This window comes from Pygocentrus nattereri, chromosome 19 (assembly GCF_015220715.1).
Source record: "Pygocentrus nattereri isolate fPygNat1 chromosome 19, fPygNat1.pri, whole genome shotgun sequence".
Classification (NCBI taxonomy): domain Eukaryota; kingdom Metazoa; phylum Chordata; class Actinopteri; order Characiformes; family Serrasalmidae; genus Pygocentrus; species Pygocentrus nattereri.
Genome location: NC_051229.1, coordinates 26368099 through 26388012, shown reverse-complemented (window position 1 = coordinate 26388012; position 19914 = coordinate 26368099). Strand labels below are relative to the sequence as shown.

The 19914-nt window shown below is 40.0% G+C and overlaps 1 protein-coding gene across 4 annotated transcripts in view; it reads left to right on the top strand.

Moving 5' to 3' along the window:
* The window catches only part of klhl32 (kelch-like family member 32), a 44808-nt gene extending 27631 nt beyond the window's left edge, over positions 1-17177 (top strand). Inside the window, exons 6-12 of one of the 4 annotated variants that reach the window (XM_017685661.2) lie at positions 2229-2327; positions 4361-4567; positions 9805-10534; positions 10822-10880; positions 13100-13286; positions 15334-15428; positions 16144-17177. In XM_017685661.2, the coding sequence (XP_017541150.1) occupies positions 2229-2327; positions 4361-4567; positions 9805-10534; positions 10822-10880; positions 13100-13286; positions 15334-15428; positions 16144-16305 (1539 nt within the window). In that variant the 3' untranslated portion in view covers positions 16306-17177. Of the gene's footprint in view, positions 1-2228; positions 2328-4360; positions 4568-9804; positions 10535-10821; positions 10896-13093; positions 13287-15333; positions 15429-16143 lie in introns of all 4 variants that reach the window. The other 3 variants (XM_017685660.2, XM_017685659.2, XM_017685658.2) reach the window with 3 other exon arrangements.
* Positions 17178-19914: the final 2737 nt, after the last annotated feature.

The window sequence follows — 19914 nt, the reverse complement described above, 5'->3', positions numbered from 1 at the left end:
TACTAAAACATTGAACAGCTGGACATGTGCTTTCAAAAATTTAGAGAAGGTCACATTAAGTTCACCTGTAAAAGTTAGAGTGCATTTTAGGTTCATCCTGAAATTTCACCCGAAAGCCAAATATCCCTGACTTTTTGTGAGTAGTGTAAATAAGCTGCTAATTTAAAGTGCTAATATTAAGTGTAAAGTGCCCTGCTAATGTAAAGTGTGGGCAGTTAATGCCTATTTTAGTAAACCTGACCCAGAGTTTGCTTATTAATGCTCACTTCTTGATTGACAGTCACTGGATCAAATGTAAGAGTCTAATATAATTTTCACTGATGACACAGGGTGGAAACTGTATGACACTGAGGCAAATACTAACACAGTGTGGAAATCTTAAGCCTTACGCAGACTTCAGAGTCTTAGCACCATCATCTCATCATCTCACGCAGTCCCACTAAATTTTGCACATTGTTTTGGCGACTGAAAAATTGAGGAATCTCACATGACACAATTCGAAGCTTTTGCTGAAATGAGCTGAACAACCCTTACTTACCAAACAATAGTGTGTTTACAGCCTATAAATCATTTCTTGTTAAATACTAAAGCTACTGTTACTGTAGCTATAATAACCCTAGATTGTCTCTCCTAACTGTCCTAGCCACGCGGCACAAACCCAGCCTGACTGAGAATCGAGGCTGAAATCAAATGATTAAATTGTTCCATTATAGTATAAAACAGTCTTTCAGGTAATCATGACAGTATGAGAAGATGACCAAAAGAATGTTCTACTGCGACCCGTTGAGGGTAGACCGCAACATAAAAGTGTCTCCCCTAACTTCACTTTACTAACCCGCCAGACCAGTCATACTCAAACATGTATTACTAGTCTCATGAGCTTTATTATGAAATGCGGAAGCTTAAGCTTCAGGAGTCTCGGCCAAAAGAACAAAGAAAATTATACCTCCCCAAATCAGCGAACTCACAAAACATAAAACTAAACAAAAATAAAAATACAAAAACTACCGAACTCCCTCAACATAAAGAGAGAAAAACTCCAAAGAAAATAAGGCTATACCCCCTATGGCTTCTAATCTAGAAGTCTAAGTCTTTTAAGAAAAGGCTTCGCAAACAACCACAGTGGACAGTTTAACACAACACATTAGACTAGCAGCTACACAGAGAGCAGGTCCAACTACTCAGTGTTAGAACTTCTTGGTCTGGCTGGCCTGGCATCAACATCAAGGGAAGGAGGAGGAGCCGGTCACCAGGCTTATAAGCTCTTACCCTGATCTCAGTGCGGCCAATCAATGTGTTCCATTACACCTCCCTTGGCAGCAGCACCTGATGGCTGTGATAGACAGGAGAGCAAGAAGTTGACGAGAGCTTAAGCTTGAAAGGAGATAAAAAAAACCATGTAAACCCTACGTCTTTGGGCGTAACATACTTAAACATGTTTAGTTACATAAAAAGGCTACGTTACATTTTACCCCACATTAGGTTGTATCCAGCTACTCTTTACCCTGTAAATTCATCTACGGGAATTCTACCGTTTTGTTGTTGTTGTTGTTGTTGTTGTTTTTTTGTTTTTTTTCTCCAAAATTCTACATAATTCAGTTGTTTTGGGATGTAAACAAAGTTGAAGTGGTTCACAGCCATTTTATTTACTGTCTAAAACCACCAGTGAATCTACACACTTCTTCAGTTTTTTTATGTAATATTGATAATATTGATAATAAAATTGTGGTAAATATGGAATATTTGCTTTCTATTTGGACTATTTTACCTTCTAACTCCCTATATATAGCTCTCCACCATGCATGGCTCTTAAGAAACACATTTGAGCCAAAAACCTTACCTGGAAAGTGTTGTAGGCATCATGCAGTATATTCATTTAATGTAATAACTTTCTGTGAGGGAGAAACTCACGACCACCATAGTGGACAGTTTTAATTCCGCAAGTTTCGCTAGAATGGAGCATGTCAGTTCAAACTACTCTGAATCATTTGTTTACATCTCAACTATTTAAAAACCCAGGAATTTCAAAACATTGGTGAATTGATTGTTGAAAGCGTAAATGTTTCTCTTCTTTCTTTCTTTCTTTCTCTCTCTCTCTCTCTCTCTCTCTCTCTCTCTCTCTCTCTCTCTCTCTCTCTCTTTCTTTCTTTCTTTCTCTCTCTCTCTCTCTCTCTCTCTCTCTCTCTCTCTCTCTCTCTCTCTCTCTCTCTCTCTCTCTCTCTCACTAGATTCTGTTAGATCCTGGGGTTATTCAGGATGTTTTATCTGCTGGGAGTCACCTGCAGCTTCTGGAGCTTCTTACACTCTGCTCACAGTATTTGATACAGGTACACAAACATAGCTGAACAGTTTCAAATAGCAAGAGCTGCAATTTTAATTCTGACTTACATTATTCAATATTTTGCCAAGTTTAAGTGGAATAATTAAACCTAATAACGCAGAGCTTGTCAACCCACCGTCTGGCATATTAAACTCTGCATTCAAGACATGGAAAAAAATTGATGTGCTAGTCATGTTTTGAAAAAAAGCCTTGGAGCTTAATTTAGAGACAGTAATAACATGTAAATCGCAAGCGCTGTATTGGTCATAAAGTCGTGCTAAGATATTTCAACCATACTTACACAAAGTATGCATTTATTCACAGAAGATTTACATTAAATACAGTTATGCTGAATTTTTTTAATACACTCTGTGCTGTAATTAATAAAAATTAAGTAAACAGCCTCTGCTTAATGCAGCTTCTCAGAGTGTCACTGTGTTGTTATGTAAATGGATGATCACTTGAGCTCATGATGAGAATGTCAAAAATGTCCACAGCTTGCTTAAAAGTATGCACAAGTCTGCACTGCTGCAGGTGTGATTTCGGGAAGAGTCCACCCAGGGGATTTGTTGCATTAGAGTTGAGTAAAGGCCTTTAAGATTGAAGCATTTACACTGCTTATCAAGCAGTAGAATATGCCATTCTCTCTTCACATTGTAGTGTAATGGTGCAGTATAATGAACCACTAGATACAAGTGAGTTTGTAGGATTAAATATGCTTTTCGTTTAATTAAGAAGGTGATCTCAACATAATGAATTAACAATTATTAAAAATATTATGTTTGATTTATTGCTGTTGTGTAATGGATTCTACAAGAAGTTCACTTCCATCTTTAAGTGTCTAGTGTCTTCTTTCTTCTTCTTTAAGTGTCTATTGTAAGTGAATGTATTTTTATAAGCTTGAACAGTGCTGCCAGTAGATGGCAGTGTGGTTTCATGCTGTGCACTTGTTGGCTGCTGAAAGTACTTGTTGCTTAACAAAGCAAGTCTTCTCCTGCTAATGCTGCTACAGTGTAGAGAGAATGGAGAAGTTCTACCACCCAAACCAAGTAAATGATTGAGAATATGTTCCAAAGTATCCCTTGTTTCATGATTTGGGGAATGTTGGATATGGTTACATGCAGAGAGGTTAACTACAAAGAGGAGCAACAATCAGAATTTTTTTTTTTTTTTTTGCCAATGAGACCTGACATCTTGGAACATCACAGAGATCTATACTGTAATTATCAGAAGACTGCTGAGTTCAGTGAGAAGCAGTAGGTAAATCAATCTGTCATTTTCTTAGGTGCGGAGGGACACAGTGGTCGAGTTGAAAAAAATTGTAAAAATTAAAAATTATTATTTTATTTTATTTTATTTTTTTACATTTAATCTCCGTAACAAAACTCTCCACAGCAGTTACCAACAGCATTTAGAATATCATGCATGGTGTTGACTCTTATCACTGTAACACTGGCAACACTGCTGCCATTTTCATTCTGGAAATGATCATCCATATGATGTCCACAGATCTTTCTGTGCAAGCTTTCTGGCGAAATCTCCAGACAAACATCTCCAGCAAAAAGTTAAAAGCTGCTCATTAAAAGTTTTCATTTCATTTGCATTTGCATTTTCAAACCAGCCTAATTTGGCAGGAAACCTGGCAACCCAAACTCTCTGCATCATAACCAATGAAAAGTGAAAGTGCATAAATCTACATTACCACCTTTTCTGTAGGCACACGTGTGCTGGTCAAAACTTGTTTCTGGACTTCAACAGAATCGTTATTGTTAACAGACATCTTAAAAGATCCAAGGAGAATGGATTTTGTGTCCTTTTTTGGAGGAACCAAATCTACTCCTGCATAGAACTCTATGTAAATTTAATCATGTCTGGATAGGGTCACCATGTGTATTTCAGCAAATTTAAAGCTGTGGCTGTGTCACTGTGCAAATCGATCTCTGTGTATTTGTGTGCGAGATGTTTGACCCTTCATGACTCTATATTTGTGTGAATTATATGAAATTCTGCTGGGTGGCTGGTGTGTGTGTGTGTGTGTAGGAGTTGAGCAGTGTGAATTATCTGGAGCTGTACCGGTTGGCTGATCTGTTCCACCTGCCTGTGCTGGAGGAGGCTGTGATTGGTTACCTGGTGCAGCACCTAGCAGAACTGGAGGAGGCGGAGCTCCTTCTGCTGCCACTCCGCCTCCTGCGGGAGGTGCTAAAGAGCGACCAGCTCACATCTCTCACAGAAGAGGAGATATGGCAGGTAGGAGTTTGTGTGTGTACGTGAAACTTCCTAGTTTTGTTTTGTTATACACACACACACACACACACACACAAGTATGCTGTCACCTGACCATCATCTGTATGAGCTATTCCAAAATTTAATATGGAGTTGTCCCTGGCTTTTGCAGCTATAACAGGCTGTGGGAGTATTTGTTGGAATGGATGAGAAGGCCTGCCTCACAGTCGATGCTGTAATTCATCCCAAAGTTGTACAGTTGGGTTGTGATCGGCGCTCTGTGTGGGCTTCACACCAAATTTGTTAAACCATGTGTTTATGGACTTCACTTTGAAGTGCACAGAGGCACACTGGAACAGGAATGGGCTTTTTCCAAACTGTTGCCACCAAGTTATACATATAACTGTCTAAAGTGTCTTTATATGCTGTAACATTAACATTACCCTTCACTGGAACTAAGGGGTCCAAAATCTGAGAAACAGCTACAGACCTTTATCCCTTCGCCACCAAACTTTCCTGTTGGCACTGTGTCTACTGGTAGGTAGCATTTTCCTGGTGGTAGCTGCGCATGTGTGTGACTGTCCATTTTCGCCAGTCACACCACCCCTCCAGATTCTCTCTGATTAACCCTCCAGCCCTCCCCCCAACTGGTGAAAACACTCCTCCCCTGATGGCCCCTCGCTCTGACCCCTCCGCTGGCCAGCTCCAGCCTCATCACCGCCTGATTACACTCAGCCTCTTCTAGCACTTCACACACACCGGGTTAATTCAGCCATCAGACGGCTGTGTGTATGTGTGTGTGTGTGTGTCTGTGCGTGTGAACCAGACCTGCCCTGATATACCCCACCTGTCAATCTTCATCACACACGCACGCTCTGGAAATCACATTTTCTTCCTCTTTCTGTTTTTTTCCCGTTCTGCTTTCGCTCCGTCTGTGTGTAATTTATTCTGCTCTAAGGATGTTCTCTGATCCATCACGACCTTCACAGTCAACACACACTGCATCACACCCCTCTCTCTCTATTTCTCTTTGTCTTTCACCTTATCTCTTTTTACATCTTGTTTCCTCTTACTCTTCTTTCCTTGTCCCCTTTTTAGATCACTGTCTCTCTCTCTCTCTCTCTCTCTCTCTCTCTCGTGCGTGCTTTCTCTCTCTCTTTTTCTCTTTCTATCTCTAATTGTCTTCTTTGTCCATTCTTTCTCTTCCTTCCTTGTGCCCTTCTGCGTTTGTTTGCTTTTTATCTGTCTTCTTTCTCTTTTTCTTACTACTTTCCATCACAATCTTCTTCTTCCTCTCACATTTACCTTTTCCCTCATTGTCTGTCTTCCTATCTCTCCCTGCTCTCTATGGAAGAAAAGACAAAAGGACCTGAAAGGCGTGGGTTGATTCAGCATGGATAAAGGATAAGGAAAAGAAAAAGGGCAAGATACAGTAGATCTGCAGCCATTATTAAAGGCATGACATGTTACAGTCTGACATGTAGGGCCGGCCCCAGTAGCATTTTACAGGCTTTGCAAACTCATTACTATTACCAAGCAAGTGCCTGAACACTCATACACCAAATCACTCTTAAAACATTATATAGAGAATTGTGTTTCATAACGTACCAAAATGTTAAGCATAGTTGTTGCTGCAGTTCAGAGCAGGGCAGTGTATTAATATTTAGCCCAGCTGTTTATGTGCTGTATGTTGCCCTGATGGAATCCGCTATTGTTGTCCTCTCGTTCAAATACAGCTTTTATAAGTCACGTGTCTAGACACTAAAGCTGTAATGAATTAGCATTACCATTTTATTAATCACCGTTGTTTTAGTTTGTCTTAGTTATTGAGTTACTTAGAAGCGGAAAACTAGCCAAACTATCATAGAAATCAGCAATGAGAGTGACACAAAGGTCAATTTGAGCTTAGTCTTAGCCAAACTACAGAGTGGAGAAAGTGATTAAAGAACCTTTAGAACTACAGGCCGGTCTTAACACAAGCAGAAAAACCCAGGAAGTGGCTCAGCAGGTTCCCTGTTTAGCTGGTCCACTGAAACTTGTCACTTCCACCTCTCTGAATGCGGCTCTCAGTCTGTGGCCTAAAGGGCCACAGGCTAGAATGAACTTAAGCCCCACACCTCTGCTCAGGAGTGCCCAAGGTGTTACCCTCCTCCACTACCACCAGATCTCACAATAAACAGGTTTAAAGAGCTTACTGGTTTTAATGTCACCCAAACCAGGACCACTAAACACCCTCGCAGTTATCAGCCAATGTGTATGTGCAGCCAGTTTCCATATATTAACAATATTCCCATGCATTTTCCATATAATAACAATAACTGTTCTAGTTAAAGGCTTTTGCTGGCGAGATTTGTTGTAGATTAGGCTGTAGTTTTTGTGGCTTAGAAATAAAGACAAAGTTTCTAAGCACTATATAGAGAAATGAATATCAATACGAACAAATTCTCAAGTATTCAAATTATTTGGCCAGTCCTGCGAGAGCCTGTGTTGGGTTTTATGCGTCAGTGCTTCACTACTAGCCAAACACTCTCCATTACTGTGCTGTAATTGACTGCCTCAGTTGATTGTGTTAAAAGCTGCTGCTGGGTGTTGCCAAACTGTGGCCGTCTTACCCCCACTCACATCTCTCTGTAGATAAATGAGTCCAGATTGCTGTCAGGTTCAATTAAGTCCCCTTTGTTCAAGATCCCCCTGCTGCCAGCATGTGTGTGTACATGGCCTTCATAGACAGTTGTATGAAAACATTTGAACACTGCTGGTCAAATCACGCCTTGTGTTGATTTTCTAAGAGGAAGTAATTTAACTCGTCCTCTACTCTGTAAAGCAATGCAGCTTTTAAACTTAAAAAAAAAAATAGCTGAGTTAACTTGATATTTTGAGTTCACTGTAGAATAATCAGTTTTTTACATTTGTTAACTTATTATTTTTTCTTTTTTATGTTTTATTTTTTCTATATATTAAATTTAGATAATAATGTGTAGAAGTGTGTTCTCTGTTGAGTATGTCAACTTATTTTTACTTTAAAATCAAGAAAAATATTGGGTTGGGGGGGTGTAAACTTTTACATGCAGCTGTACAGGGTGAGTCAAAAGTCACAGGACACGTTTTTTTAATTTAATTTTTTATTTTATTATGGATTTTTATCTCTGGGGTCATCTCAAACAAATTGTGTATGCTGAGAAAATCTGCAACAAACACCACCTTCAGCACCACATCGTGGAGGCTTGACAGCATAAAAAATAAAATAAAATAAAACGGTGTCCAGTGACTTTTGACTCACCCTGTACAGCTGCATGTAAAAGTTTACACCCCCCCAACCCAATATTTTTCTTGATTTTAAAGTAAAAATAAGTTATCTCAGGAGTATAAGTGTCCCTAATTTCAGTGCAAATTTATCTGTTATTTTATTCAGTTATTAAGTTATTAAGCCTGTGATGATCATAAAATTCTAGGTGATGATTAATTGCCATGTGAATGTGATAAATAATTTGTCTTTTTTTGTTCATTGTATGCATTTATGAAAGTAGAAGTGTAAAGTGGCTTTCTTGCTGTTGATGCTTAGTAGCTCCCAGCTGACCACCAGCTTCAATAAGTGCCAATACCTTTGAATAGCTCCAGTCACAGCGTCTTGACAGCTACACCTCCTTTCAGACCCGATACTGTTGAGTCTTCTCACAGTGGAAGGAAGGACAGAAATACCTGTTGATTTTTTGGTTTAATTCCCCCCCCCCCCCCCCCCCCCCCCCCCTCTCTCTCTCTCTCTCTCTCTCTCGCTCTCTCGCTCTCTCGCTCTCGCTCTCGCTCTCTCTCACTCTTTAAGCACTGTTTATCTAATGGGGATGGTTTTTGTGGCCTGCCAGGTCCTGTACGGTTGTTATGACTCATGACTCCCATTTTCTCTCGAGTTTTTGAAACACCTGTTTTTTCACTTATTTTCCTTTGTCTGTAACTAGAATAAAAAACTTTTAGTGGGGTCTGGTTTGCAGAAAAGTGGCCTACATCACACAGTGACTAAACATATGTGTATGTGTATTACACCGTCAATTTCTATTCGAGTTTTCTTAGTGAAGTCATAGCTCCGTTTTCACTTGTCCGTACTTGTTATGTAGTTTTTCCTTTCATTTATTTAAACTGCTGTTACTCTTCTATAAACTCCTTGTTTAATTTTATTTAATTCATCAATTATTTACCCATTTATTTACAGCTGAAAATACATGCTGAAACCTACATATAATAAATCAGTTGATAATTACATCAATTTTATTTCATTAAGCTCTATCATCTCTTTTGTTCTCTTCTCCTCTGTTCTCACAGATTAATGAAAAAACATATATGAAAGATACTTTATTAAAGGCTGTACTTATGAAAATAATATAGCCAACTTTAAAGCATGCAGCCTAAACTGATCAGCTACTGAAACTAGACTAACGTATGCTTATTTAGCGAGCAACTTTGATTAACCCAGATTAAAAACAAGTAATGAGTGGCATTTTACAAGCATTTTTCTCATAGTTATTATGTGAGCCTACGCTATGTGCATGCTGCATTCCTGTAATGTTAGCTACATCTCAAAAGTTAAAATTGCTCTGGGTAGCATCAGCATAGTGTCTCATACAGGGGTAAACAAAGTGAGTAGTCTATGGAACGAACCACAGTTGTTCTGAGGTCAGCTGAGAACCAGTCACTGCTGATTGGTTGTTTCCACATTGAATATCATAAAACTCTCAAAACTATCAACCTCTTTGTCTTCATGCTTGTTATGACATGACAGGCGCTGATAATGAAACGAAGGCTTGAGGCAGCGGTGGATAGCAGTGATGAGAAAATAAGGGGGACGTGGCTTAGAGCATAATGATTTGAATGGCCATTATACAGTGACAGCACTCACAGAAAACAAATCAAATGTCACTGTTTTCTTTCCCCATTTAATTGGGGAGGCCTGTGCACTGAATTATCAGAACAGCGCTGTTTCCACATTAAATCTCGTGAATGGAGATGCATGAAAAACCCTGAAACTACCAAGGTCCAGACCTCAGTGTCCTCATAGCTAGTTATTGGGCTAGGTATTATAATAATATTGTGCTATAACTTTTGAGATCATCACAATATTATGTTACTTTTACTATTATTAACATTATTGTTGTTATCATTAGGAGTATTACTATTTTCTGTGATTCTTTGTATTTTATCTCTCTCTCTCTCTCTCTCTCTCTCTCTCTCTCTCTCTCTCTCTCTCTCTCTCTCTCTTTCTGACTCTGCAGTTGATGTTGCGTTGGTTGGAGCATGGCTGCAGGCTTCATCATTCTGAGGAGCTTTTACAGCACGTTCGTTTTGGCCTGATGGATTTGTCCACCCTGCAGCGTGTGTCCTGCAGCCTGCCCCTGTTACGGTCCTGCCCCACTGCTGCCGCTCTGCTGGAGGAGGCACTGGACTATCAGCGTTGCCCCTTTGCCCAGCCACTGCAGCAGACTCCCCGGACCACCCCCCGCTACCGGTCCCTCACACTCTACATCACCGGTGGGCGCAAACGCGAGGTCAGCCGTGTCAGAGAGTTGCGCTTTTTTAACCCCGCCCCTCAGGAACATCTGCGGCAGGTGGGGGGTGGAGCCAACTGGAGCGAGCTGGCGCCGATGCCGGCAGGGCGGAGCCACCACTGTGTGGCAGTGATGGGTAACTTCCTCTTCGTGGCAGGTGGCGAAGTGGAGCACGTCAACGGCCGTACATGTGCCGTGCGGAGTGTGTGCCGTTACGACCCTCGGGCAAACCGCTGGACAGACGTGGCGCCTATGAAGGCATGCCGTGAGCACTTTGTGCTAGCCGCCCTGGGGCAGTTCCTTTACGCAGTGGGGGGCAGGAATGAGCTGAGGCAGGTGCTGCCCAGTGTGGAACGCTACTGCCCCCGCAGGAACAAATGGAGCTACGTCCAGTCATTTGATCGGTCACTCTCCTGCCACGCTGGATGTGTGGCAGACGACCTGTTGTGGATATCAGGTACGGAGTGTGCGGGTATATACACTTGAAGGTATATAAACATTAGTTTTTCCTTGCCACTGTCGCCATCGGCTTGCTCATGGGGGCTTGGACCTGGAATTTTCTGTAAATCTGCTTTGTGACAATGGCTGTTGTGAAAAGCACTATATAAAATTTGACTTGAAACATAGTAGTAACGTGTGCAGCGAAATAAAATCGAATCTTTCTGTGTTTGTGATTGATTAATTGATTGCTAGGTTATTGTTTATCCTGGCTGTGATAAGAACAATTTCCTGTCTTCTGTCTAGGTGGCGTCACAAACACAGCACAGTACCAGAACAGACTGATGGTGTATGACCCAGAACAGGTAAACAGTGGAAAGGTCTGTGATCCTTTTCATAATTTGTAGTAAAATGAATATGTGTATGTGTACTTTGTGTGAAGATAAGCTGTCACATGAAAATTTTACCACTCACCTCAAATGTAGTCAGTCAGCCATGACGTTTGTCTGAAATTTACTTCAGTAATTTGGCTCTAGAGCTGTGAAGCAAACATAGTTAACTAGTAATGGAAGCTTATGTACTGTAAAAATATGCATGATGCTACAATCCTCTCACACCTCATAGTGTGTTAGTTTTTTTAAGTAATCTCATGGTGCTTGAAAATTTGTATATCCAAATAAAAGAAATGAGACAAAGATTTTAGACTTGATCATTTATTTATTGAGAAAAATGATCCAATATTGCGTATCTGTACGTGAACCTTTAGGATTAGCAGATCATTTGAAGGTGAAATTAGAATCAGGTGTTTTCAGGCAATGGGATGCCAGTCAGGTGTGAGTAACCACCCTGTTTTATTTAAAGAACAGGGATCTAACATAGTCTGATCTCCACAACACATGTTTGTGGAATTATTGTTATTAGATCATTTTCCTCAATAAAAAAATGGACCAAGTCGTATGTTTTTGAGTCATTTGTTTAAATTGGTTCTCTTTATCTACTGTTAGGACTTGTGTTAAAATCTGATCTGATCTCAGATTCATGCAAAAATATAGACAATTCTAAATGGTTCACAGACTTTCAAGCACCACTGTAGTTGCTTATGTGGGTTGTGAGATACAGGTATCTACAAAAATGGACAAAAGTATGTCACATTGCTACAAACAGTAACTGAGCTTTCATCTGTAACTTTTTCAGAGAGAGACAGAGACACAGACAGAGAGAGAGAAGAGTAGGTACAGGGAAAAAACAAGCTGTGGAGAGAGAGAAAAAGAATGAGTCAGAGTGAAAAAGAAAGAAGAAAAAGAGAGAAAGTGAGATGCAAAAGAAAAGTGAGACAGGCAAGGGATAGAAAAAAAGAGAAAAAGATGGAAATACAGGTGATGTGGCAAAAATAGTGCGATACTTTAAGAAATTCTCTCAACAAACATCACCATATTTCTTTTTTTCAGAAAAAAAGAATTGCTAAATTAAAAAAAAATAACGAAATAACGAGCGAGAGAGAGAGAGAGACGATTAAATACAGAAGGAGTGGGAGACAGAAAAGCGAGAGCGAGATAAGGGGAGTAGATGTAGCCTATGGGGAGAGATAGAAATGGAAAGAAAAAGAAAGACAGAGAAAGACGAAAAGAGAGAGAGAGAACAGAGTAGAGATAGAAAAAAGACCGAGAACTATGGAGAGAAAGAGAGATAATGACATAGAAAGAACAAGAGCCAGAGAGAGGAGAGAAATGATGGATATTAAAGCAGAGAAAGAGAAGGATGAACTCATTGGTATTCACAGAAGCTCCACATTCACCTGCCAGTAACACCAGCCCCCCATACAGCCCCCAACAGATGGTCACGCTCATGCTCTCTCTCTTTCTGTCTCTCTCTCTCTTTTATTCACTTATACACACACACACACAGTTTCAGTTACAGTGCTCACACACTGCAGGAATACAGATCAGCCACTGCTGGGTGCAGGAAGCACCAGTACAGTGGACGCTCATGTCAGTATGAGAAAACAGTATTAGCACTCATGGACATGCAGTCCTCAGGAATTCCAGTCACTGAGTGATGCTCCACTTCTTTTTCATGTTTATGTTGTTTATAAACCTCTTTAGATTCTTTAGGAAATTATTTGGTACATGAGGAAATCTCAGATTTCACCAGGATTAGATTAGATTTCAGAAATGTATTTAATACTTACATTCCAGATTATTCTAGTTTGTTTAGATGTTCCATTGTCACAGCTACCGATCAGAAAGCTTACTGAGGGGTAGCGACAGGTTCAGAATTGGCCATAGATCTGATCAAAACAGCCTGCAGGTCAGATGCTGTCTTATAGAAGTTAACTAACCTATCCATTTTCTCTTTTTATATGTATTAAAGTTTAAGCATTACACAGCAACCACTGATCAGCTGAATTATAACGTTATTGTGGGGAAAAAATGTGCTGTTATCACTAATAACATATGTTCAGTGCTCCTCTACCAATCAGATTGTGCCAGTGGAACTAACTTATAATATTTTGGTGAATAAAACAGCCCATCTTGCGTTCTATTGCTTAAACTGAGTTCTCTGTGTGTGTGTGTGCAAGAATCAGTGGTTGGTGCGCAGCCCCATGCTGCAGCGGAGGGTGTATCATGTGATGGCGGCGGTGCGGAGACAGCTGTATGTGCTGGGAGGAAATGATCTGGACTTCAATAATGACCGCATCCTCGTTCGGCATATAGATTCCTATAGTATAGACATGGACCAGTGGACACGCTGCACCTTCAGCTTACTGACCGGTCAGCACACATTCACCACACACCAGCACACTGCAGCTGCAGCCTCCTGCCTGTTTAGCACACACAACCCATTCAAGCCCAATGCCATGAGAGTGCGAAAAAGGGGTGATACCACTCAATTTGAAACTTTTTGGATTTTCCAACATTTCAATTCACTTTACAAATAGCTGGTTGGGTAACTATAGTATATTGCTGTACACACCATGCTTGGTGAGCAGACCACTTGATTTGACCGCTCACATGTGCAAGGTATTGTCTCAGTTCAGCTTAAGAAACTAGGCCCTTTTCCTAAATAATGATTGCCTAATCAGAACCTAGCTGGCACCAATATGCCGCAGCAGTCTGTGGGGAATTTATACTTCACATCCTCTATTCAAATAATTAATACTCTAAATTTTACTCATTTTCTAACTCAGAGACAAGAGGAAAGACATAGGATCTGGATTAAACAGTTAAACTCATCAGAAATCCAAAGTATGTAACTAAATTAGCTTTCTAAATCTGGCTAAACAAAATATATCTTAGCTTAACTGATTTTGCCATGAATCACCCTCACTATTCGAAACAGTAGTTTTGTTTCACTCAAATGATCACCAGCCTTGTCAGAATGTGCCCCCTTAATTCATTCTGCCCTGGTGACAGCCCCAAGTCCAGCTGTGTGTATAAGACTATAGATCAGGGGTGCATAACTCCGGTCCTGGAGGGCTGGTGTCCGGCACAGTTTAATGATTTACCTGCTCAACCACACCTGATTACACTCATCTATTAAAAGGCATGTTGAATGCGTGTGTTTTAGTAGGGAAACCTCAAAACTATGCTGGACTATATGGCCGGTGCCCTCCAGGACCGGAGTTGTGCACCCCTGCTATAGAATATGGGCAGTAACTAACATTGTGACATTGTTATATATCGCTGCTTTCGGAAGAAAACCTCATATCTTGTTTTTCAGTTTTTGACTGGAGCCCGTGGCTCTTTACATTGTGTGTAAATTTGATGAAGAATGGACCAAAAGAAATGACCTAGAATGACTTTGGAAAATAGTCTCCCATTGACTTACATTAAAAGTAAAGTAGGTTTTTTCCTTCTCCTGTAAAGTTACCATATTGGAGATAAGAGGTTTTCTTCCGACAACAGCGATATGATTGCATGGCAGGGTATCTTTTCAAGATAAAGTTCAGCACAACTATTAAAAAATATCTTTGAATTGAAGCTGAAATTAAAATGGTTATTGTATGTGGAGAGGTGGAGGTTTGCACTGGAGAGGAGAGGAATGAAGGTCAGTAGAGACAAGGTGGAATACATGTGTGTGAATGAGAGGGAAGCAGGTGGAAAGGTGAAGATGCAAGGAGTAGAGGTCGTAAAGGTGGATGACTTCAAATATCTTGGGTCAACCATCCAGAGCAATGGACAGTGTAGAAAAGAGGTGAAGAAGAGGGTGCAGGCAGGATGGAGTGGGTGGAGACGGGTGTCAGGGCTGATGTGTGACAGAAGGATAGCAGCAAGAGTGAAAGGGAAGGTTTACAAGACAGTAGTGCGTCCTGCTATGATGTATGGTTTGGAGACTGTGGCTCTGTCTAAAAGACAGGAGGATGAGCTGGAGGTGGCGGAGATGAAGATGCTGAGATTTTCGTTGGGAGTGACGAGGCTGGACAAGATTAGAAATGAGCAGATCAGAGGGACAGTGAAGGTGGAGCAGTTTGGAGATAAAGCCAGAGAGGCCAGGTTGAGATGGTTTGGACATGTGTTGAGGAGGAATAGTGGATATATTGGTCAAAGAATGTTGGAGATGGAGCTGCCGGGTAGAAGGAAAAGAGGTAGACCTCAGAGAAGGTTTATGGATGTCGTGAAGGTGGACATGGAGATGGTTGGTGTAAAAGTAGAGGAGGCAGTGGATAGGGCAAGATAGAGGCAGATGATCTGCTGTGGCGACCCCTAAAGGGAGCAGCCGAAAGAAGAAGAAGATTGTATGTGTGAGTGTATGATAATGTGTTTATATGTGTTTATTCAGTGGAAAAACTGCTTAACCTCACTGGTTATACGTACACAGGCCAAAATGAGGCTGGTGTGGCTGTCCATGACGATAGGATATATGTGGTTGGTGGATATTCAATTTGGACTAATGAACCCTTGGCCTGCATTCAGGTCAGTAACTTTATATGAATTATTTATCACGTACAGGTCAGAAAAAAAAAGGGTAAATGAATGAACTTTTAGAGTAAATAATGTGGTAAAGGTATAATTAGTGCACTTATGCAATACATAATATGGTAAGAGTGTAGTTTATGAAGTAAGTAACATGGTAATATAATTAATACTAGTATGGAATAAATATTGTAAAGTGGTAATAAATATACATATGGAGTAAATAGCATGGAAGGTAACCTAGTAGGTACACTTAAGGAGTAAAATAATATAGTAAATACATAATCAGTGCACTTACAGATTAACGCATGATGTAAATAATGTGATTAAAGTAATTTTGGGCACTTAGTGCACTTATAGAAAACATCATTTGATGTTTTAATATGTTTAGTGCACTTATGGAGTAAATACAGTAGTTTTGGGATAGAAAATGTATTTTTATAGTACCTGTGAAGTAAATACAGAAGTAAAAGTGTAGTTAGTGCACTTATGGAGTAAATACAGTAATAAAGGTGTAGTTAGTGCAATTATAGCGTAAATACAGTAGTAAAGGTGTAGTTAGTGCACTTAAAGAGTAAATAATGCAGTAAAGGTTTAATTAATGCCCATAAGAAGTAAACAGTGAGGGTAATTAATGTACTTATAGAGTAAATAATGCAGTTAAGGGATAAATAATGAGATAAAGGGGTAACTGATGTGCTTGTGTGATTGACAGGTGCTGGACGTGAGCACTAAAGGAAAAGAGGAAGTGTTTTATGGGCCAACTCTTCCTTTCGCCTCTAACGGAATTGCAACATGCTTCTTACCTGCCCCGTATTTCACCTGCCCCAACCTGCAGACTCTACAGATGCCCCACCACCGTATAGGAACGCTCTAATGTGCTTCAGACTCAGACTACATACAGACAAAACCCACAGAACATGAATGCAATTCAACATGAAATAGACTCTTATGAACTTTTGGAGTTGCACTTGATCCAGTTTAAAACACGATGCGCAAACTGACCTGATTGGAGGATTAACTGGTTCGAAATGTTGGTACTGATAGATTGTTAATGGAGGGAACCTGAGCACACAGATGTGATAATCAGCATGTAGTCTGTCATTATTTAACAAACCTTTGTGTCCATTTAAAGGATGTACCCCAGATGTAGTCGATCAGCTGAGACATGTCTGGAGTCCAAATTTTACTTCTTTAGTTTAGAGCTGAAACAGTGAGGCTAACATTGCAAATACACGCTAGAACTCAAGTCACCCAACTGCTTCTGTAAAATACATCACCATGCATCTTACTGCCTGCTCAAACTGCATTCAGGTTTTTATTAAGACTAAGCGCAGCCACTTTAGATGTCTGTATTCACAAACCACCACTCAGAAATATTTGTGCTGACTTAGAATCCGTATTTGTGACAACGAACATCATAAACACAGAGAAATCTGATCCAAAAATCAGCCCTGCTTTGTTTACAGACCTGGTGTTTTTGAAATGGGTGCATGTAGCAGTTTTAGAAGTCTTAATTTTTACAGCTCACAGTAACTACATCAACAGGTCTGTGCAACAATAAATTGCAACAATAACAAGATTTGGATGTGGTTTGAGCAGAGGGAGAGAACTTTTATTGGTTGGATAGTGCAGTGGGTAACACCTCTGCCTTCTACACTGTAGACTAGGGTTCAATCCCCTGCTTGGACAAGCACCCGACACTATACCAATGAGAGTCCTTGGGCAAGACTCTTAACACCACCTTCGCCTACCTGTGTAAAATGATCACGTAAGTTGCTCTGGATAACAGCGTCAGCCAAACGCCTAAAATGTAATATTTTTACAGAAACAATTTGGGCTATTTGGGCGAGTTCTAGTGTTTGTTAGCAACGTTAGCCTCGCATCTCCAGTTCTAAACTACAGAAGCAAAATTCTAACTCTAAACATGTCCTGATCTACTACAGCTGGGTAAATAGAAAATGGGGTAAGTTTGTTTTTTTGGCTGAATTATTCTTTTAAGAAGAACACTCTTTTTTATTTTACGCAAACTGTGAGGCATCTTATTAAACAAAGCCCATGTGTTCTTATTACACAGCCTTTGTCAGAGTTATATTGTGTTATTTTGGCCAAAAATATGACATTAGCTCAAAAACAATTCCAAATTCATATTACAAAACTCAAAAATCAAGTCTGATGTTATGACAAATCTTTTGAAATAGAAATGACAAAAATATGTCTCAGTAATTATTAAGTCAAGTCAGAGTTTATTTATATCGTCATCACAAAACAGCTTTACATAAAAAATCCAGGTTCAAGACTCCATGATCAAAACAGTGGCAAGGAAAATTAAGGATTTGTCGTCTCATCCAAGGACGGATTCAGTACAAACTGGAGCTGCTGCAAAACTCCAAATTAACATCAAAAGACTGCCAAGTCAAGTGCCAGCAAATGTTCTTACCACAGATGTAGGTGAACAGCTAACACGTGTTAAAGCTTGCTTCTTTTGTTTCGCACTAGAGCGAACGTGGCTGACAGCTAATAGAAGCATGTAGCCCATTAATTAGTGTTGTGTGTAAACTGCATAAATACGTCCCAGCACTGATGACACGGAGCTGTTTAAAGGTCCATATCCTGCATTTATTTTGTGTGTGTTTTAACTTTTCTCTGAGAATTATGACGCTTATGTAATTCATTTTTACAAGAATAGAACTACACAGTTCTAGAACTACACAGACTTTTTGTCACTGTGCATTTAGGACTGATGTATGTAAATGAGATCTATTCTGACTGGCTGCTCTGTATTGTGCCTTGTTCTAAAAGCAGTCGAGAATGAAACTCCTTGTAACTTCAGCGTGAATATTTACATAAAAAAAAAAATAAGTGGAGACCGTTCATTGCGTTCCAAGATATGGCCCTTTTAGTCACCTCAAACAGACTTGCTTATGTAGTTCCTGACACTGATGTGCTATTTTCTATAGAAAATGCTGCACACCAAAAAGTGCAGCAGGCGTCTTGAAGCCTGAATTGAACAGATTTAGGCAGATCTTTAGATTAGCCTGGTAACTCTAGTACAAAACTAAAGAAGCAAACTTCAGACGCCAAGCCTGTCTTGGCTGAGGGGCTACATTTGGGGTCAGGGGTAAGCCAGATGTTTGCCCAAAACATTCCTTTAAAGGAGAGGAGCATGTATCTGTCCAGTGTGACTCTTTGGTCAAAGTCCTTTCACCTTGTGTGTGTAGTGTGCGCATCTCAGAACCGTCATCTATACGCAACTCTAACATTTCTTCTCTCCTGTTGCTTTTGGATCTTCTGGAACCCTGAAAACACTAGAGACTGTTAAACACTCCATTGCCTGCTGTTCATCTCCGTTTGGGTGCGAGTCTACAGACGGACGTTTTTCTATTAAAACTCAGGACAACTGCCGTGTACCTGAATGTTTCTGATTCTGACCATAACTGAGCAACTGCATACAAACATTATATAAAATTCTGAACATGTGAAATGTTTTAATACTTGTGTTTTAATACTAAAATTGTCCGGTCCAGTCCCACACCAGCCCATTGCTTATAGCCCTGTGATTGATTGAATGACAGTCAAGCCATGGGTTGATGTTTTCTTTCCTAGCTTATTTCAATAAATTCAAGAGTTATGCAATTGTGCAATACATATGGCTATTCTGTGTTTTTTTTTTTTTATTTAAGAACTTTTACAAAGTAAAACAAGCTAATGCTCAGCTTCATGTTTACCAGTCTTCCTTGTTGAGCAGTGTTTTTTCCCCAAAAATGATATGACCGTTTTATGAACTAATGTAAAAAGCACAAAAAAAACCCTTTGTGAGACATTACAACAAAGACTAAATGAGTAGGCATTTGGCATTCTTACATAGGTGGTAAGGGTGGGGAAAACAGGTGGCAGTAGGAATTTTGCACTCCCAAAAATGTCATAATCCCATAGCCCCTTTCATACCCTCTGTACTATTAACGGCTCCAGTATATCATAACTGTTTTTAACCTCTTTTAACCTTCATTTTTAATGTTACGATTGTTTTAGGCCCTTGTCTCTTTAGGACCCTTGGAACGTTCCAATTGCCCCAACCCTAATTAACCTCACCCCCTGCTCTGGAGCTACAAAGCTAACACATAAAAACCAAGCAATGGATGCTAATGGATGGCATATTAACATTTCCAGGCTGCATTTCTGTATTTGTCCATAATAAATACGATTTACGGCATTTGGCTGACACTTTTATCCAGAGCGACTTAAAATTAGATCATTTTACACAGGTAGGCAATGGCAGTGTTAGGATTCTTGCCCAAGGACACTTATTGGTATAGTGTAGGGAGCTTGCCCAGGCAGGTATTGAACCCCAGTCTACAGTGTAGAAGGCAGAGGTGTTAACCACTACTCTATACCAACCACTACATATCTACTACACTATACCAACCACTGTATAACTTACTGTTATTGATACAAAATTCTGAATTCAAATCGCTTCTGCTATTGT